The 18,925-nt window shown below is 43.8% G+C and overlaps 7 protein-coding genes across 7 annotated transcripts; 3 read left to right on the top strand and 4 right to left on the bottom strand.

Annotated features, from left to right (window-relative positions):
- Positions 1-505: 505 nt before the first annotated feature.
- Positions 506-4,362, top strand: UREG_03553 (uncharacterized protein; the record flags this gene model as incomplete). The annotated part of the gene is made up of 3 exons (XM_002543990.1): positions 506-1,200; positions 1,341-2,314; positions 2,375-4,362. 3 exons carry the CDS (start codon positions 506-508, stop codon positions 4,360-4,362), a joined length of 3,657 nt encoding a protein of 1,218 aa, XP_002544036.1.
- Positions 4,363-4,880: 518 nt separating this feature from the next.
- On the bottom strand, positions 4,881-5,594 carry UREG_03552 (uncharacterized protein; the record flags this gene model as incomplete). Its single annotated transcript, XM_002543989.1, has 1 exon — positions 4,881-5,594. The coding sequence occupies one exon, from the start codon at positions 5,592-5,594 to the stop codon at positions 4,881-4,883; it is 714 nt and encodes a 237-aa protein (XP_002544035.1).
- Positions 5,595-8,151: 2,557 nt separating this feature from the next.
- UREG_03551 (uncharacterized protein) lies at positions 8,152-8,589 on the bottom strand (the record flags this gene model as incomplete). Its single annotated transcript, XM_002543988.1, has 1 exon — positions 8,152-8,589. The coding sequence occupies one exon, from the start codon at positions 8,587-8,589 to the stop codon at positions 8,152-8,154; it is 438 nt and encodes a 145-aa protein (XP_002544034.1).
- Positions 8,590-10,398: 1,809 nt separating this feature from the next.
- On the top strand, positions 10,399-11,322 carry UREG_03550 (uncharacterized protein; the record flags this gene model as incomplete). Its single annotated transcript, XM_002543987.1, has 2 exons — positions 10,399-10,620; positions 11,287-11,322. 2 exons carry the CDS (start codon positions 10,399-10,401, stop codon positions 11,320-11,322), a joined length of 258 nt encoding a protein of 85 aa, XP_002544033.1.
- Positions 11,323-15,128: 3,806 nt separating this feature from the next.
- Positions 15,129-15,824, top strand: UREG_03549 (uncharacterized protein; the record flags this gene model as incomplete). The annotated part of the gene is made up of 1 exon (XM_002543986.1): positions 15,129-15,824. One exon carries the CDS (start codon positions 15,129-15,131, stop codon positions 15,822-15,824), a length of 696 nt encoding a protein of 231 aa, XP_002544032.1.
- A 345-nt stretch (positions 15,825-16,169) lies between these two features.
- On the bottom strand, positions 16,170-16,910 carry UREG_03548 (protein ycaC; the record flags this gene model as incomplete). Its single annotated transcript, XM_002543985.1, has 3 exons — positions 16,170-16,345; positions 16,543-16,789; positions 16,848-16,910. 3 exons carry the CDS (start codon positions 16,908-16,910, stop codon positions 16,170-16,172), a joined length of 486 nt encoding a protein of 161 aa, XP_002544031.1.
- A 452-nt stretch (positions 16,911-17,362) lies between these two features.
- On the bottom strand, positions 17,363-18,416 carry UREG_03547 (protein MAK16; the record flags this gene model as incomplete). Its single annotated transcript, XM_002543984.1, has 2 exons — positions 17,363-18,278; positions 18,355-18,416. The coding sequence occupies 2 exons, from the start codon at positions 18,414-18,416 to the stop codon at positions 17,363-17,365; spliced, it is 978 nt and encodes a 325-aa protein (XP_002544030.1).
- Between the last annotated feature and the right edge of the window lie 509 nt (positions 18,417-18,925).

The raw sequence follows: 18,925 nt of genomic DNA, 5'->3' as shown, positions 1-18,925 counted from the left end.
TGATAGTGATAGAGGGGCGACAGACCTCAAGAAACGAGCTCTGCTAGTCTCAGCATTCTCCTCAAGCAGGCACACAATTGATTCAAATTCCGGCTTCTCCCAAATCTCAACTTGGTTTGAGGTCGTTTTTCAAATCTGCCGGATTATCCTATTTCCATTCCGAATGCGCCACACCGTTTGAATCACGTGGAAGTGTGGCAGTGCCCAACCACGCAGCAGGCATCACCATATCATCATACTCACCATCGTCGTTATCGTCGGCATGCAAGCTGCGGGACTTTGGTTTCTGGACGGCGACTCTGAAATGAATTCATGACTGGAATGACCGACTGGTGACGACTGACTGGGCTCACGCTGTACAACATCCTTTTGCTAATCCCTTGACTATGACCCCCTGCTCGGTTCTCTGCAGGCTCCTCTGATTTACAGACAAGGTCGACCCGGGCCCGGAATTTAATATGCATACGAACTTCGCTCTCGATCTGCGATAACGGCGTCTTTTACCATGGCGTCCTCTCACTCTCATCGTCCCCTTAATTCGAGAACGCCCTCAGTCCTATCAGATTCCGACGATGATCTCGAGTTGGAGGAACTCGGCGCGGGAACGTCGAGGCCGACTAGTCGCGAATATACATCAAGGCGAACCCATGAACGCAACTGGTCTAGTCCCGGAATCGCGTTGAGAAATATCAGGGCCTCTGCCCGCAACCGACTGCGGAGCCGTGGACAGAGAAGTTCTGCGCATCGGGAACGTGATGAGGGCTTGGATGCTTTGCTCTTTGACCACGAAGACGAGGGCCAGAGGTCATCTCGTGCTGCATCGAGCTCCGCCGATGATAATGCTCCCCTCCTCAGCGCGTCAAATCAGAGTGGTCCCTCTCCCTCGCGCCCCTCAAGAGCAGACGCGCTCTATGCCAGTATAGGCTCCAAGCTACGGCTACCTCGTTTCGCAGCGGCTTCTTCTATGGGGGCTACAGGAAATGTTTTTGGCCGTGAAAACTCATCGGAACCCAAGCCTACACGATTGGTGTTGGTGGGTCAGCAACAGAGCGTTCGGTACCCAGCCAACGTCGTGTCAAATGCAAAATACACAGCCTGGAGTTTCCTCCCGCGTACTCTGTATAACGAATTCTCGTTCTTTTTTAACATCTACTTCCTCCTTGTTGCCCTTTCTCAAATTATCCCCGTCCTAAGGATCGGGTATATGTCATCCTATATTGCACCGCTAGCGTTCGTGGTCATTATATCATTGAGCAAAGAGGCACTGGATGATATTTCCCGGCGGCGAAGGGATGCTGAAGCGAACTCTGAGCAGTATACGGTCTGACGTTTCAACCAAGCTCATTACGTGAATCCAGAGACGATCCGAGCAATGAAATGATTACTCCTTTTGAGGTGACCAAGAAATCGAAAGATCTCAAAGTTGGCGATATCTTGAAGATACGAAAAGACCAACGCCTCCCGGCCGATGTTGTTATTTTAAAATCCTTGCATAGCGAATCGGCGATTCCCGCTACCTCGGGTTCAAGTTGTGACGGTGGTGATGCGCCGATGCCACCGATGGATGCTCACTCTATCCGTGCCGATTCTGACAACGGCGACTCTGTGGACGCATTTATACGTACTGATCAGTTAGATGGAGAAACTGATTGGAAGTTACGGATTGCCTTGCCACTGACGCAGGCTCTACCGCTCGCAGACTTGCGCAGAATTCGAATCACGGCCGGGGCTCCTGAAAGAAGCGTCAATGATTTTGTAGGAAGAGTAGAACTTGCGCCGGTCTCGCAATCATACGACCCTCCTATAGAAACCGGCGGCGAAGCCTCCAAAGCTTTGCAACATCAATCCGCACCCCTCACTATCGATAATACAGCCTGGGCAAACACCGTACTTGCTTCGAATACCACTACTTTTGCGACAGTTATCTATACCGGCTCTCAAACGCGCTCGGCAATGTCCACGTCTCCTTCTCGGTCCAAAGTCGGCCTTCTTGAGTTCGAAATCAACAGCCTAACAAAGATCTTGTGTGTTCTAACATTGTCTTTATCTATCATTCTCGTTGCATTGGAAGGCTTTCAACCCACAAGCGATAAAAAATGGTACATCGCTATAATGATTTATCTTATTCTTTTCTCGACGATCATTCCCATGAGTTTACGGGTAAACTTGGATATGGCCAAATCAGTGTATGGGAGGTTTATTGAACGGGATAAAGGAATTCCCGACACCATTGTGAGGACCAGCACCATTCCTGAGGATTTGGGAAGAATAGAGTATCTACTTTCAGATAAAACGGGCACACTAACCCAAAATGGTGCGTCTTCCTTTTGATGGCACACAGCCCATAAATCTGTCAGGAGCTAATATTTCATAGAGATGGAATTGAAGAAAATCCATGTGGGTACCGTATCGTACGCTAATGAGGCGATGGAAGAGGTTGCAGCATATGTTCGGCAAGGCTTCTCTACTTCATCTGCTTCAGATAACTCCGATACAATCTCCCTAGTCACGCCGTCGTCAGTGAATGCGATCCAGTCAGGCATGGCTGGAACTACACGGACGCGGCGTGAGATCAGCTCCCGAGTAAGGGACCTGATTATGGCTCTCGCTATCTGCCATAATGTCACCCCAACCTCAGATGAAAAGGATGGCCAGCCTATCACTACTTATCAAGCCTCGTCTCCAGACGAGATAGCGATCGTAAAATATGCTGAAGAGGTTGGCGTTCGACTAGCATACCGTGACAGGCAAAAGATATTGCTTCGATCTGTGGAGACCGGCAAGATTGTTGTGAAGGGTAGGATATTGGATATCTTCCCGTTTACGTCAGACAGCAAACGTATGGGCATTGTTGTTCAATTTTCTCACACGCAAGGGGCAGATGAAAGTGAAGACGAAATCTGGTTTTTCCAGAAGGGCGCCGACACGGTTATGTCGTCCATTGTAGCAGCCAATGACTGGCTTGACGAGGAGACGGCCAACATGGCCCGGGAGGGCCTCAGAACACTGGTGGTTGGAAGGAAGAAACTTTCTCAACAACGATATGAAGAATTTTCTACAAGTTACAAGCACGCATCGCTTTCTTTAAGTTCGAGGGATTCTCTCATGGCAAAGGTGATACAAAGTCACCTGGAATGTGACTTGGAGCTCCTTGGCGTAACTGGAGTAGAAGACAAACTCCAAAAAGATGTGAAGCCGTCTCTTGAGCTTCTTCGAAACGCCGGTGTCAAAATATGGATGCTCACAGGTGACAAGGTTGAAACTGCACGATGTGTTGCTATTTCGTCGAAGTTGGTGTCCCGGGGACAATATATCCATACAGTTTCAAAACTGAAAGACCTAGAGTCAGCTCAAGAGGCCCTCGACTTCCTCCGAAACAAAACCGAATCATGTCTGCTCATTGATGGAGATTCCCTTTCTCTATTGCTAAGCCAGTTTCGGTCTGCCTTCATATCCGTTGCTGTGCTTTTACCGACTGTCATTGCATGTCGATGTTCTCCAACGCAAAAAGCAGAAATCGCATTATTAATCCGGCGCCATACCAAAAAGCGAGTGTGTTGCATCGGGGATGGCGGCAACGATGTATCTATGATACAAGCTGCGGACGTCGGAATCGGTATCGTGGGAAAAGAAGGTCGTCAAGCGTCCCTTGCAGCCGATTTCAGTATCACGCAATTCCACCATCTCACGAAGCTTCTCGTCTGGCACGGCCGGAACTCCTATAAGCGGTCTGCAAAATTGGCCCAATTCATCATGCACCGAGGCTTGATAATCAGCGCGTGTCAAACGATGTACAGTATCGCAAAACACTTTGAACCTAAGGGTCTCTTCATCAACTGGCTTCTTGTCGGATACGCAACTGTTTACACCAATGCCCCCGTTTTCTCGCTCGTCCTTGACCGAGATGTTGACGAAGAACTCGCAAACCTCTACCCCGAATTATACAAAGAACTCAAATCAGGCCGGAGTCTGAGCTACCGGTCATTTTTCACTTGGGTTTTCGTATCCGTATACCAAGGATCTGTGATCCAAGGATTTTCCCAAATCCTCGTCGACGCTACTTCTGGCCCCAGGCTCATCAGCGTCTCCTTTACAGCCCTAGTTTTGAATGAACTCGCCATGGTGGCGATCTCAATCACAACGTGGCATCCAGTTATGATATTCTGTATCATTGGCACGGCATTAGTGTATGCGGCCAGCGTTCCATTTTTGGGAGATTATTTCGACCTGCGCTACGTGATCACCCTTGGATGGGCGTGGAGAGTTGCCGTTGTGTGCGCTATATCGTTGGTACCCGTATGGGCTGTCAAGTTCATTAGCAGGACCTGGAGCCCTCCAAGTTACCGCAAGGTGCGAGGGTAGTTTCTTACTTGTAGTTATATTTAGACTTGGATAAAATCGATCGACTCCATAGTCGCTCTTCTAGAGTTTGATGTAATAGCTTGTACCCCGGTACAGCCTTCACTACTCTGGGGGCCTTTTGGATCCAAAAGTCTCCCAATCATGATACGTAAATATCGTTTACAATTCGGCCATGAATTGTTGTCAGGGGAATACGCCGTTCCTAGTATTCGAGCTGAACAGGCCCCGAGAATGGAACTTCATGGGTCCTGTTAAAATGAATGTGAAAAGGAACGAACACGTCCACCAATGGATAAAGAGAAAAAGGACCTTTTACCCCGGCTAAATATGTATGTACAATTGAAGGGGTATTGGTGAAGTGTGGATTTGCGAAGATGCAAATAGACTCGACATGATATGGAATGCAACGCGTAGGTAGAACAGAATGCAACAAGAACGCCAACAGGGCACATATACCATGAGGTCATCATTCGAAGGAAACAATCTGTGAACGCCGCAAATAGGGTCAAAGAAATAATTCAGCGAGGACCTGCCAAAGGTTTCCGTGCCATATTTCCGCCTCCGTAACCAGCACCTCCACTTCCACCGTGTAACCTCGCCCTCAATCTTTCCTGTGCAGAAGCAGCAGACAGAGTACGGTCTGGTCCTCCAGGCCGAGTCTGTGCAGCCTGAGACGTCTGATATGACCCCGCCATCTGACTAGGAAGGGGTCTTGCACCGCCGCTGCCCACGTTTCCTGCGCTTCCCGGTTGACGCGCAGATTGTGATCGATCAAATGGATGACGCGGTGTACCCGACGGCGACGGACGCCCAGGTAAGCCTGAAGCAGGTGCGTTTGCACCCCGGCCTAATCGGAGACTCGACGTTTGCGGTTGTGCCGGCGCAGATGCTGGAGCGGTGTCTCCCCATAAATCACCCAGTCCTCCGCGACCGCCTCCCCCACGGCCAGCGGGGGCGCTGGGTTGACCGCCGTATCCTTGGAATGATGTCTGTGTAGCGACGGCGGGCGGTGGGGGTTGTGACGATTTGGGGTCTGGAGGAAGCCAGGGGGGAAGGCGGCGGCCTTTTTCTGTGTAGTATGCGCGTAAGACGTGAGAGATGTGAGAGTTATCCTCGTGGTCTGGGTCGTCAGTCTCGTCGCCAGAGGAGAGCGCGCGGCGCAGGGATGTGAAGCGAGTGCTGATGTTGGAGATTGCGGTGGAGGTGGTGAACGACGAGAAGTAAGAGGACATGGTTGCGATTCGCTGGAGATTCAGCTGCTCCGATACGCTTCAGCAGCGAGGGGCGTCTCCGTCTTCGAGACGGAACAAAGATGTTGCTGGAGGTGCCTAGGAAGCGTGGTTTTGATATCGTAGGCACCGGGAGAGCGGGCGGGAGTGACGCAGTATCATGTAGGATTCACTGACGGCGGCGTTCATGCGGATTATTCAATGAATTGAAGATAGACGGTGGCTTGAGTGAGGCATTCACGCTGGTTGCTTTAAATTGTTGGCAATTGAGACGAGAGGTCGATGTGAAGTTGAAACCAGAATCCATGTCTCATCAATCGCCTGTAATCAGAGCACAAAGTCAGGCGCCGACTCAACTCAACTGCTACCCGTCGCCATCTTCCTCGATGACATCTGGCCAACTGCCTGCATTCCCGTTTCTCACTCTGGACGAGTTCCGGTCCGTATGTTCGTCATTCACAGGCAAAGTCAATTCCTATCCAAAAGGTCTTTCAGCGTTGGGCTGGACCAAGATCAGATATGAAGATCAGGTACGGGTAATGGAGCACTCTGAGGAATTCCTCTGAACTAGTTATATCTACTAATCTCCTCGCCAGGATGGAAACGCAGTCTTGCTCATCTCTAAGATCCTCGAACCACTCCGTTCGGGATCTGACGCAGAGCATAATGGCCAGAATTCCTGTCACCAGGGAGATCTTATAGAGGACGATGACCCTGTTAGGCTCACCGTATCCCTTCTCTTGCTATTGTCGCTCTTTAATAATGGTTGCTGGGCAGGAAGTGCTCATCAGATCGTACCCTCCCACCGACAGGGACACGCCTGAAGTTGAATACAATATCATTCTGTCGCCGACCTATCAGGTTCCAGTCCTATACTTCTTCCTTCGGGGTGTTTCCCTCATCGATTCAGCTACCTTAGACCTTATATACGAAGGCTTGGTTCCCCCATCATACCGATCGGGCTTGAAGCAAGTGGGAGTCATGGGTGGCATTAGCATGACTGTGCGTGAGACTACGTCGAGGACCATTTCGAGACAATCAAGAGTCAAGGCTGATATGGAGGCAGAACCACCCAGTGACAGGTATTCCAGTGTACTTCATCCATCCATGTAACACCGCAAGCGCCCTGAGAGACGTTGCAAAGGGTGCAACGCCGTCAACGGAATCATATCTGCCGCTATGGTTAGGCCTCGTGGGAAACTGCGTCGGCCTTCATATTCCCAGAGAACTGTTCAAACACATTATTGACAGTTAGATGACCCAAACCCCGGATGTTCCGTGTGATATTCCCTCCTCCAAAGAAACATCACCAAAATCTGGATGCGGCGTCGGGATGCAAAACTGGATTATGGAGTTGATTTGCCCTTTGTGCCATACAGCTATTGTGTCATGGACTGCCCTCTGTATTTGAACATCGGCCAAGTGATACGCTCCGAATGGGTTGGTTCAAGACAAGAACTAAATATGGATATTACATGCTACGACTAGAGCCGGGTCGCAAGCAAATGTTCCTCTTTTGATCCAATGGTAAGATCATGCAGCTCGAAGCAGTCAAGTCAATGAGATGTTATCATGTGTTTTATTACAACTGACCTTAGCGGATTTCCTTGAATCCAAAAAACCTTAATATAACTGTAGATTCACCATAAAGATCCTCGTAACCCTTAGATCACTGTTACCACTTTGGGTAACCATAAATCCACTGTAAAATCACAGTTACTTTGTAGGGCACAAATCTGATTCAGATTCATTTCTAAAATATTACAGTTTGACTCTTTAAACAGTGAATTTTGAAGCCACATTGCAGAATTGAGTAACAAAAGTTCCATTTCAGCCACAAAGGCCTGAAGCTGACCTAACTAACTAGTTTTTTTGGAAAAAAGTAAAATCCAACCTCACATCATTGAAACTGACCCTTGCTTCACCATTTCATTTATTTATTCACCTCATTGTTCAACTTCTGACCTAGTTTTGTCAAATTCACTCTGGTAATACATCTATTCAAGTTCAGAAGAATGAGTGGAATCCTTGCTTTCAGAGCAGAACTCAGAGAAGCCACTGCAGGAGAAACAGCTAGAGTCACAGAAGGAGACATAATCAGAGCTGTCAGAGAAGAGACAATCAGAGCCATCAGAAAAGCAGAAAAGCAAGACAAATCTGATAAAGCAAATTGTCATGGCTCAGAATCAGAATCAGACATGACAATATCAGAGCTTGAAAATGGGCTGGAGCCTGACACAGCATCTGAAAAAGAATTCAGACTAGAGAGAGAGGTTGCTACAATTCAATTGAGTTAATATAATTTGGTGAGAGGCATAAAAAATCACTTATCCACTGACACATTAGAAACCCCAAATCAGAGAAGATCAGGAGTTCAGAATTGTGAACTTGAAATATCTAAATCAGTAAAAACACTTGAGCTCATAATCAACAAGCTTTGCAAAGTTCAAGCCTTCTTTCAAGAAGAAGATTGTTCAGATTCTTTATCTTTCATCACAGAACAAATTGCTTCAGCAATTTGAGTTGGAAGAGTCTTGAATTATTAGCATATTATATCAAGTTACTTGATATATTTACTTACAGCAACTTGTGTGTTCAGCATCATGAGCTGATTCACAATCATTTCATTGAGCTCAATAAGTTTCTTGAACATTGTCAGATTAAAAAGACTCAGAGCACTAACACTAAAGATCAGATCTTGCTCAATATCAGAGATGAGAGATATTTCAGCTTTTCTTTCAAGTTCATCCTCCAGCATGCCCATAATGCAGACTGCAGTACTAAGATGACTCTTTTTGATCATCTTATTAGCTGTATTGTTGAAGACCTTAATGATCTTCAGAAGTTTAATAACCACAGAGATTAAGTTCTTCAGAAAATCAATACAGCTCTTCTTATCACAAGAGCAGTTCATGCAGGTCTTTCCACTATAAATCTTGTCACATAGTGCATTCATATGATTCAGAACAACAAACATCAGAGCACAATATTGATACATTATCTCACTATCATCTTCTTCTTCAGATTCTTTAGCTGACTTTCAATCTCTTCTCTTCAGAGTTTGCTTCAGCATCTTGCTTGCTGCTGCTGCTGCTGCTGCTGTTATGATTGCTGTCAGCTTTCAGAAGGTCATTTTGACATATTTCTTCTCAAAAAAAAATCTCATCAGTCTTTGAAAATGTCATACAAGAGGGATATCAACTTACATTTGTGAATTTGAGTTTATACACACAAATTGGGAGAGAAAAAGAATCAAAGAAGAGGGGGAGGTCAATAAGTATATGAAGCTTGAGGAAGAAGAAGAAAAAAGATTGTGGGAAGATTCAGTTATTTTTCTGTTATAAGCCTCACATTACTAGCTTTGTTTGCATTTCCTAATTGGACTGACCATGTAATATAGGCAAATTCTGCTTGATCTAAGATTCCTATCAGATTTCTACTTGAATTACTCATATTGGGAATTTGGAAGCTCTTTTCAAGAGCTAGATTTAATATTCACTGCTCTTACAGATTGCTGACTGCTGGAAACAGATATTTGCTTCAAAATCCACTTTATTACATTTGAAATATGCATATAAATCTATTCACAGCACTCTATTTAGAATTTCTTTGGTGGGATCATCTCAGTGAACTTGATCTTCACAATTTGAGTCTTCTTCTCATTCAAATTCACTGTCTTTGGCTTCTTGCACCCTTGCTTGTTCTTTTCAGCAAAGTTGGATTTCTCCATGTTGACATACTGCTTCACTTTGCTCATATAATTTCAGAATTGAAGGATATTCTTTCAGAATTCAAATGTCTCTTTCTCCAAACCCTCCTTCTCAGAGAGATCATGGTACAATTTGATCTGAACAGCCAAATTGATAAAGATTTCTGCTTTTATATTAGTGATTTGCTAATGAATTTCAAAAATATAGCATACACTTTAAATACCATCTGTCAAATTTCAAGAATTTCAGATAGTCTACAATATTGACCACTCAGAAAAACACCTGGAAGAAGCTCTCCTCACTGAATATTTTTACAAAGAAATTGAAGAGCTTGTCAGAATTGTCACAGCAGTGCATCTCAATATCAGAATGTTTCTCATGATCAATCTTCTTGATCTTTTCTATATGTTTCTATTCTTAAATTTCAGTCAACCAGCAGTCTTCAGAGAATTCAGATTATACTTATCATTATGTTCTGAAGAGTTCTGCTTTTTCAGAACTTTGTTGTCTCTTGAATGCTCACTCAGACCACACTATATATAAAGAAGAAGTTCTCAATCTTTCTGTGTACATCTCAAATAACCTCATTCATTTTGCCTTTGTTAAAGATGAGCAAATACATTCATCAGGTCTTGTGGATGAGCTCCATCACAATTGACTCATTCTCTTTTCAATATCTCTCAGTATCAGAATGAGCTACTCACTTTTTGCACTTCTTAATCTTTAAAGACTCTTCTGGAGCCACCTGCTCAGCTGGAGCCTCTTGCTCAGTTGGAGCTGATGATGCTTCAGATTCTTGAATGAGATTCTCTATTGGCACCTCAAGCAATCTGAGAAAGCTTTCTTTCATTATAAATATTCATTATATATCTATAGAAATTGTATTACAGATTTATTCAATTGAACTGGTATAGTCATTTGTTCTTGCAAATAAATTCAACACTTCAATTTCAGATTCATGAAGAATTTTCATCTAGCACCCCTTTTTTCAATTTTCAAAAAGAGTTATTTTGACAACCTCCCACTCTCAATCTCTCCCCACAACCCAACATCTTCATTCTCAGCTCAATTTCCAAACTGCAGCTTGTTTAATCAAAATGTCTCATTCAACTCTTCAAAATATCAAGCAAATTGCACTACAAGATTCAAATTTGACCTCCAAAGCATCTGACACCAGTAGAGAGGCTGCTGAAGAAAATGTTGTGAGAAATGTCAACAAATCTGTTGATTCAGTGGAATTCAAAAATCAGCCCATGGAGACCCAGCAGCATGAGCTTTTGGATAGTGATTCCAATAACAACAATGAAATTGATCTTATTGTGAGCTCAATTGATTATATTTGTGTATATCAAAAGCTAATGCAGTCAGTTTTAATTTACATTAGATGTCAATAATAAAGAGAATCTGCTTGACAATGAGTTTCAGCTGCAGAATATCATTAAAGAAGCAATTGCAGATATCAAACAGTCTACAATTGAGAAGCTACTAGAGTCAGAGTCAGAGTCAGAATCCAATGCTAATGTTCCAGTAAATTCACTGGGGTTATCAATATTAGAAGATAAATTTTCAGAAGCATTACCCAATATAAGAGTCAAGAAGCATGAACAAATGGAATTCTTTGCAATAATCTTTACTTTATGGTGTGAACAAGAGAATCTCTCACCAGCAGTATCAATCTCTTCAGAAAATTCTACAGAATCTCAACAATATTAAATCAATCAAGACACTACCTGCTGGGCTTTCTACACTCAAAAAGAGATGCAGGACTTAATTTCCAATTCTATCACTTTAAAAGAAGATCATTTCAGTCATTTCAATCAAGATGTCAACCCTCTTCACAGTCAAAAAGAAAATGGTGGAGAGCATCTGACTAACAAATGTCTATTTTCAAGATTCAATAGTACTCTTTGCTGCTTTAGTGAAGTCCCCAAGCTTCTGTTCCAAAGTTCATATTGGCATGACAGAATTTATTGACAATCTGACAGAACTGTGACATTCATGGAGTTGGGGGAGCTCCATAAAGCACTCATCAGATGAATTCACATTGTATTCTGACAGAGAGTCTATTTTTCCTTCAGATTTCTTGAGTTTTCAATGCAATAATAACTGCTAATGCAATAAAAACCCCAACTACCATTATATTAACTGAGTTCTTTTTATCAGACACAATAAACAAAGCAATACCTCAATTCTGAATGTAGTCATGCTACAAGTTCAGTCTGTTCTGCAATTTAATTTTTTTTATTACAATGAGAAGTTATCTGTCTTAAATTCAACACATCACTTAAAGAAATTTCTCTTTCTTGAACAGCAAGATGAATTCATCTTTAAATTCAATGTTCTGTTCTGAATTAATGTGCATTTAGATTATTCATTCAGTTTTCAAGAGACTTCACAAGCTTCAAATACTGACTCCCACTTTGTACAAAGAGTTCTAAATGTCAAAGAAGGTAAATTGAATGCTCACTCAATTGTCAAGATAAACTCTTTACACAGAGAGCTGAAGCTGGAGGCATATGATCAATCAACTCTGAAAAAGATGTTTACTGTTGATCAGTTGATTAAAAAGGTTATCTTCATATCATATCAGCTCTTTATTGATGGATTCAGATTGTATCAGAATATGTATCAGAGTCTTATGAAGTTTTATATAATTTCCACTGAGCTTACAGCCACTCAATGCACCAAAAGAAACAGTGTTTATACACTTACTTTCAGATCTCATGCCATCAACTTTCTCAATATTATTAAAGCTCTTGCCCCCAGATTGGCAATTGTTGACAGCAGATTTGAGATCAGTATTGTCAGTTAAGACAACATGTGAGTAATTGCTTCTTGTATTACATTCTTAAAGAACATGCTGCAGCAAAATAGCAATGCTGCAATCAAAGAACTGTTGGCAATTCATTTCTGTCAGATTTGTAAGATTTCCAATATCAATAGACATGATATGCACTATGACATTTTTCAGAATGGTCAATTCCACTACAAGAATCTCCATTTCTGCTGTCAAATTGATACAACAGCAATCCAATCTCATAAGAAGACTCTTTGCAAGAAATATAGCATAACTAGTGAGCAAATCTTCTTGTTCAAGATCTGTTCATCTTTGAATTTGATTACTTTCTTTTCTTTCAATCTCTATTATAGCAAATTCTCTGGAATCTCCAAAATAGTGCATGTGCTGTTGATAGATTTCATACTCTCACTCCATGACCAGACAGAATATTGTCAACTGCTTCAAAGATTTTCTTTTCAACAGAATTAAACTCATGTACAGTCTTCAATTACACATTTGGATTCTTACCAATTGCAAGAGCACACTCAAGCTTTCATTGTAATCTCAATTCTTCTTCAACTTGTAATGAAACTTGACTAAATCTTTTCAACTTTTCAAAGAATGATGTCAGCAGTCTTTAAACAGTAAATGGAGTCAGAATCAGCTGCAATTGATATTATTATGCAGACTTTTGCAGAAATTGCATGAAGCAATTGTATTCTCATCTCTCAAATATGAATCTCATTCAACATTTTGAAAGACACTGTACTTCAAGCACAAATCAGATTACAGCTTCTAGTTAATGCAGCAGCATGATCTGTTGAGCTAATTTTCATTGCATCTCAGACTGCCTCTGTTATAAATATTTATTGGGGAGTCTCTTCAGCTCCAAGTCAGATGTTAAATCTTTTTCAGAATTTCAAAATCACAGTGAATCTCCAAAAGAAAACAAAGATCATACAGACATTGAAGAATCACTCAAACATGCACATCAGAATTCATTACATGAAGCAGGTAAAAGAATATGCAGTTTTCAATAATTGCAATGTGCTTATCAGAGAAGATAAACACCATGAATATAAAAAGCTTGTTCAAAGAACAAACAAGTGGGACATTGAAAAAATTCTTCTCACTCAGAAAAGCTTTAAGTGTACATTGCTTTTACTGCTTGAGAGAGCATTTTTGAATATTGAATTCAATCTTTCTGTCAATTTACACAAGCTATATTGCTCATGCTCTTCTCTTTTTGGTTCCTTACTTCACTTTGAAAACAATTTGGATTCTGATTTGAATACTGAGCATTTGGATACTGAACAATTGAATTTCAATAATTTGAATACTAAACAATTGAATACTTAAGAGTTGAATGTTGATTGGGAATACAATTCAAATGTTTGAGCTTAATAATCTGTAAATCCAATGCTTCTAATATTCAGAATTTCAAATTCTCACCTATCTACATTGATCACATTATATCTCTTTCTCAAGAAGCTTTAACAAGCATACAAGAACTGAAACAAGTCTTCTGTTGTTGATTTAAGCTCTATTGTCATTCAATTTTACCAAAATGTCAGTTTCTTCTTAAGAAATGACTCCAATCAGACAATATTGAGACAAGATGATATGATTGAAGTTCTTTAATCTTCCACAATTACAGCAGTAATCAGAAAGATTACTGTCATCTTTGTGCATGAGCTTAATAACTATGAACAGGTTTTTCTTTCAATTGGGCCTGCTAAAGAGATCATGCAGGATCAGATTCTTGAGCTTCCAATTTTTCACATGAAGGATCAAGAGTATCAGCTTGTTGGGCTGCCTGCAGTTCAGAAGCCAGGTCTTTATACTATATCAGTCAGCAAATTCATGAATACAGGAAGGAATTTGATTCTCAATCAGACTGCAGAGATTGATATCTTTCTCTATTGCACTTGAGATATCTTCTTTTTGTAAAATAGCTAAGATAAATAGTTGAATGAATCAGATTCTTCTAAGTACTAGTAATCAGATTAACCTGGCATCTCAAGTAAGGGATCAAGTGAGGCATGGAGGTTATAGAGCTGTTACAACACTGTTGCCAGGCTTGTTGCCAGGCTCTCTGTCACATAAATCCAAAGCCCTTTATGTGACTGCCTGCAGGTTACATGGCAGAAGGGTCAACATGACAGGAAGAGTAATGATGTGGATGTCATTACCTGTCAGATTATGTGTTGGATTTTTTTACCATATTGGGACAGTGGAGCTACAGTTAATCGGGCCTACAAATTTCTGCTATGGGAACTGGCCACGGCCGCATGTTGTTTGATGGCCGACGGTGAAAATGCCGGCATTAACGAGTCTGTATGCCATGTTTTACCAATGATATTCGCATCGGTCGCGAGAAAGGAACCAGATTTAAATAGGAATCTGTATCAGAAAGAAACTCTTCGTGGTATTCAGATCGACCGGCGAGGCATATGATGCGGCGTCGTTTTCATATAGATCCACGCAGACGAACAGATATAACGCTGTTACCCGGACCTGAAAAGAGATGGCGCAGCATACCCAATCGGGAATGAAGCGATTCGTCGGTGTATGGAGCCATATTATTTTGGCGCATTGCTGGTTGACAACTTGACGTGCATCCTCTCCCACCTTTCTGCTTGGCTAGGTCAATGGAAATTGATATATGGCCTAGTTAGTGTACGGGCAGTTCTCCATCAGGTCCGAAATCCACACCAAGGAATATTGGAGGACACCACTGGCACAGAGTTCGTCTTAAGATACGGTAACTTAGAGCAAGATGGCAAAGTAACTTGATCAATAGTTAACCAAACAAGCCTTTGGCCCTGTGAGCTTAACCGGCTTAAGCTCTCTGCACTTGATTTCTTTTTTCAGCATCATATCAAGACGCTTATTCAAGTTGGAAGACGATATAATTGAGACGGTTAACTAACCATAGTGTATATAACTTATGCTGAACCCCACTAGCCCATGACCCTGTAGTTAGATGAGAAAGACCAACGCGAATGCCTTCAGCAATACTACAACATATCACTCGTCCACACCAACATGACAAGCCTCGTTATTTTCGACTTTGATGGCACTCTGTTCGATACCCACGGGTCCATCGAACACTCCATCAAACTCACCTTTGCCGACCTGCTACCATCTCACGTCCCCCCACAATCGGAAATCCACCGCTTGATTTCTAGCGGCGCGGGTCTATCAGACACATTTCGCGCCCTCCACCCCGATGCCGCGGCATTCACCGCTTCAGAAACCAAATGGATCGACAAGTATCGTGAACTATACGCAGTCCACGGCCAGTTACTGATAAAAGCCTTCCCTGGCGCAAAGTCCCTCCTCGAGGAACTGAAGGCTCACCACATCCCCACCGCCATCATCAGCAACAAAGGGGTTACAGCCGTCCAGACTGCTCTGGACCGCAACGGGCTGGGTGAATGTGTCCCTGAAGATCTGATTATCGGGGATAAAACTCCAGGAGCGTTGCGAAAACCTGATCCCTCCAGTTTCGCTCATGTCCTGGTCCCTGCCTTGAAAGCCCGTGGAATAACAGATGTGCGACCCGGCCAGGTGCTCGTCGTTGGCGATACCGTGGCTGATATTCAATTTGCCAAAAATATTGAAGGGCGAGCATGCTGGTGCCGGTATGGATATGGGGATCGCGAAGCGTGTGAGGCGATGAAGCCGGATTTCGTCGTTGATTCGTTGGATCAGGTTGTTGCTATTGTGAAGGACAACTGAGTGACTTGAACTGGTGACGGGGGCCGGTCAATTGCATCTTTTTTGCAGGCGATAAGTCAAGAAGATAGAACTGTGGCTGGGTAGATTGGTCTGATGGGTTTTTAATGGAAACAGCCAACATGATCCGGGAAATGGTTTCAGCTAAGTAATTAGGGTACATATATGGTGAAATAAGGTCGACGGACCCGAAAAGCATATTAAAGATCCAGAGAACTAGAGCATTTGGGTGTCCAGCGGATTTACATATACCATACCATCCAGACACAAGAGATTAATCCAAATCGCCATTGTCGATTGCATAGTCCAAACCTCCCATTGGAGCCCTCCACAAGCATCATTGCCCTTTTACTTTCCACCCTTCGCGACCTCGTAGCTTTGCGCTAAGCACCAGTAGCCGGGAACATGATCAGTCCAGATCTTGCCAAACCCTTCAATATCATTGCGCCAATCCCGATGGAGCTCGGCCGCAATGGCCACCCAATTCAGAAGCTGAACACCATGCTGCGACAGCCGCTTGTGAGCTGTTTCCCGGGTATGTTCTGAAAAGGTCCCTGAGCAATCAGTGGCTACGAATACCTCGTAGCCCTGCTCAACCAAGCTAAGGGCAGGAAAGGTGGCACAGACTTCAGTCAAGACACCGCTGACGGGGCATTATCAGCATGGTGATGCACAAGGAAGGGGAATATGCAGGATTACCTGACGACCATTTGCTTCTTACCCGTCTTCTTGATAGCGTTGACGAATTCCTCATTGTCCATCGCGTTGATCTGGCCAGGACGACGGATGAGAGGAGCGTCAGGAAGCCCTCTGGCTATCTCCTTGACAATGGGGCCATTTGGTCCAGAGTCAAAGGACGTAGTGAGAATCGAGGGGATCTTGAAGTATTTCGCGATGTCAACTAAGGCTTCGACGTTGTTTTTGAATTCATCTGCTTCAAAATCGCGAACCAATTGAATCAGACCGGACTTCAGAGCGTCTAGTTAGTCACATTGCAGTTTTCCTCTTGATGGCTCGGAGAATCACCTGGTGATCAATAAAAAGAAACGCGCAGTTCTCTCTGTCGAGACGGGTATATTTTGGAGCCATTGCTTGTTATTGCGGTTTCTGTAACGTCCACTGAGATTTTCGTGCATGCTTTGCGGATGATTGGGGGCCGTATTTATATCAAGAAGCATTTTGAAATAAGCTCTATGATGCAATGCAGCCACATCAGCGCGGAGGTCAAAGTCTAGATGCTTTGAAGAGGAGCGCGGAAAACTGAGATGGATGGATGAGCCAAAGTTTCACCGGAATACCCTCCAGGATATCAAGCACCCAAGTATAGACTTGGACCTCCCTATTCTCAGGTGTCTCAACCCAATGGCACTGAGATGCAGATGGATCATGGTCTGTTGTGTAAATCAGCTCGCATTGACGCCGGCTCAGTAGATATATATCAGCAATTAATCACACTGGTAACCATCAATCGCCATCATAAACGCCAAGCCAAATTTGATGCTCACAAAAAGTAATCAGACGCTTTTATACACCCAGGATTGTCATGCGAAAATACTCTCTTTTGCGGGAGCTTCAGTTTCGTATTCGATTTCGATTCGAGCGCCCTTCTTGCGAGGCTTAGGAGCCGGAGCAGTCCGCTTCCTCTTGGCTCCAGGAGCATCCTTCGTTTGAGGCCCTTCATCTTCACCACTCTCCTCATCTTCTTCACTGCTTTGATCGTCATCATCGTCATCGAGGCTGTCATCTCCGCTGCCCTCACCGATCCAATCTTCAATATCCTCCAAGTCCTCATCTTCGTCGAAATCACTGACATACTCCACTTCACCCACGCCTTCTTCCTCAAACTCGCCCTCTTCCTCCAGTTCTTCCTCAATGCCCACATCCAGATCCTCGTCCCGTTCACCTTCTCCCTGCCGCTCTAAGCCTCTGAGGACCTTCTTCCAGATATTTTCCTCTACATTCAATGGGCGGTCGCCGTAAGCGCCGCTTCTCAATCGCTCGATAAGCTCTCGCTCAATAGCCCTTTCCACCTTTGCAGCAGCCTCCGCCTTTCGTTCCCTGGTAGCCTCTCGATGTCGAACCTTTGGCGCGAGCCTCGGCACCAGTTTTTCTCCCAGCCGCTCCTCCTCTTTCGCAAGTCGTCGCATGCGAATGCTCACTTGCGTGAGTCGCGTCAGCCGCTGCTTGCATTTGTGAACTAGGAATTTCGGCCAGTATATCAGCCGCTCATCAATTTGCTCAAGGGCCTTTGTGTAGTTGGATGGCAAACGTATTCGCTCCCACCATTTGTTGGGCATATGCGACCGTTCGATCGTCTTCATGTAGAGGTACATGGCGCCGGTCGCCGGATCCGATCGTACGGTGGCGTAGCGGGAGTTTGCGAGAGGACACGATTGACGGTTGCAGAGACCGGTGACATTGTATTCATTCCGACAAAAGTTCTGACCCTTGGTGGTTCTACAGGAAGCGGTATTAGCATGGCGGCCGCTCTCAAAAATCTGAACAGAGAGCAGTTAAACAGCAGGGAGCATACTTTAACTTGAACGAGCAAAACTGCTGGTTTATCACCTGCCAGACAATTTCATCAGATGCCATGTTTACGCTCGCACCGACAGCGCGGGTATTTCTTGATATTTTTCGAGTCTCGAGCAAAGCTCCAAAATTAATTTTTGATAAACAGAAAGTTTTGACTTCTGCTTACGTGATGATTCATGGTGCCAAGAAGATTAGATAATCACGCACTTGAGCTCGCAGAGAGTCCCAGGTGCTACTTCTCGTCGTCTTTGCATCAGTCACAATATTGTATAGGTTTGCCGTTATTTCACCAAAGGTTGGAACCATATCCTCTATTGATATCAGACCATGGTATCAACATTGACTGTTTTCTGGTTGGACTTCACCATGCCAGAAATGGGGCTTCGAGAAAAACCCTGTGAATCACGCTTTGGCTGCCTGAATCTCAGTGTGTTTTGGGAGCAGGTATTGCTATCAACAAGCTTGTGGTCAATATATTTTCACTGTCTCCCCGTGGGTTCACTTGGGCCTTCCACCAAGAGCACATTAGGACTGGAAATTCTCCATTGGAACTTCGCTGCTTTTGCATA

The sequence above is a fragment of the Uncinocarpus reesii genome, genomic scaffold (assembly GCF_000003515.1).
Source record: "Uncinocarpus reesii 1704 scaffold_2 genomic scaffold, whole genome shotgun sequence".
In the NCBI taxonomy this organism is placed as follows: Eukaryota; Fungi; Ascomycota; class Eurotiomycetes; order Onygenales; family Onygenaceae; genus Uncinocarpus; species Uncinocarpus reesii.
The sequence above is the reverse complement of the archived record's forward strand: the minus strand, read 5'-3'. Positions and strand labels throughout refer to the sequence as shown.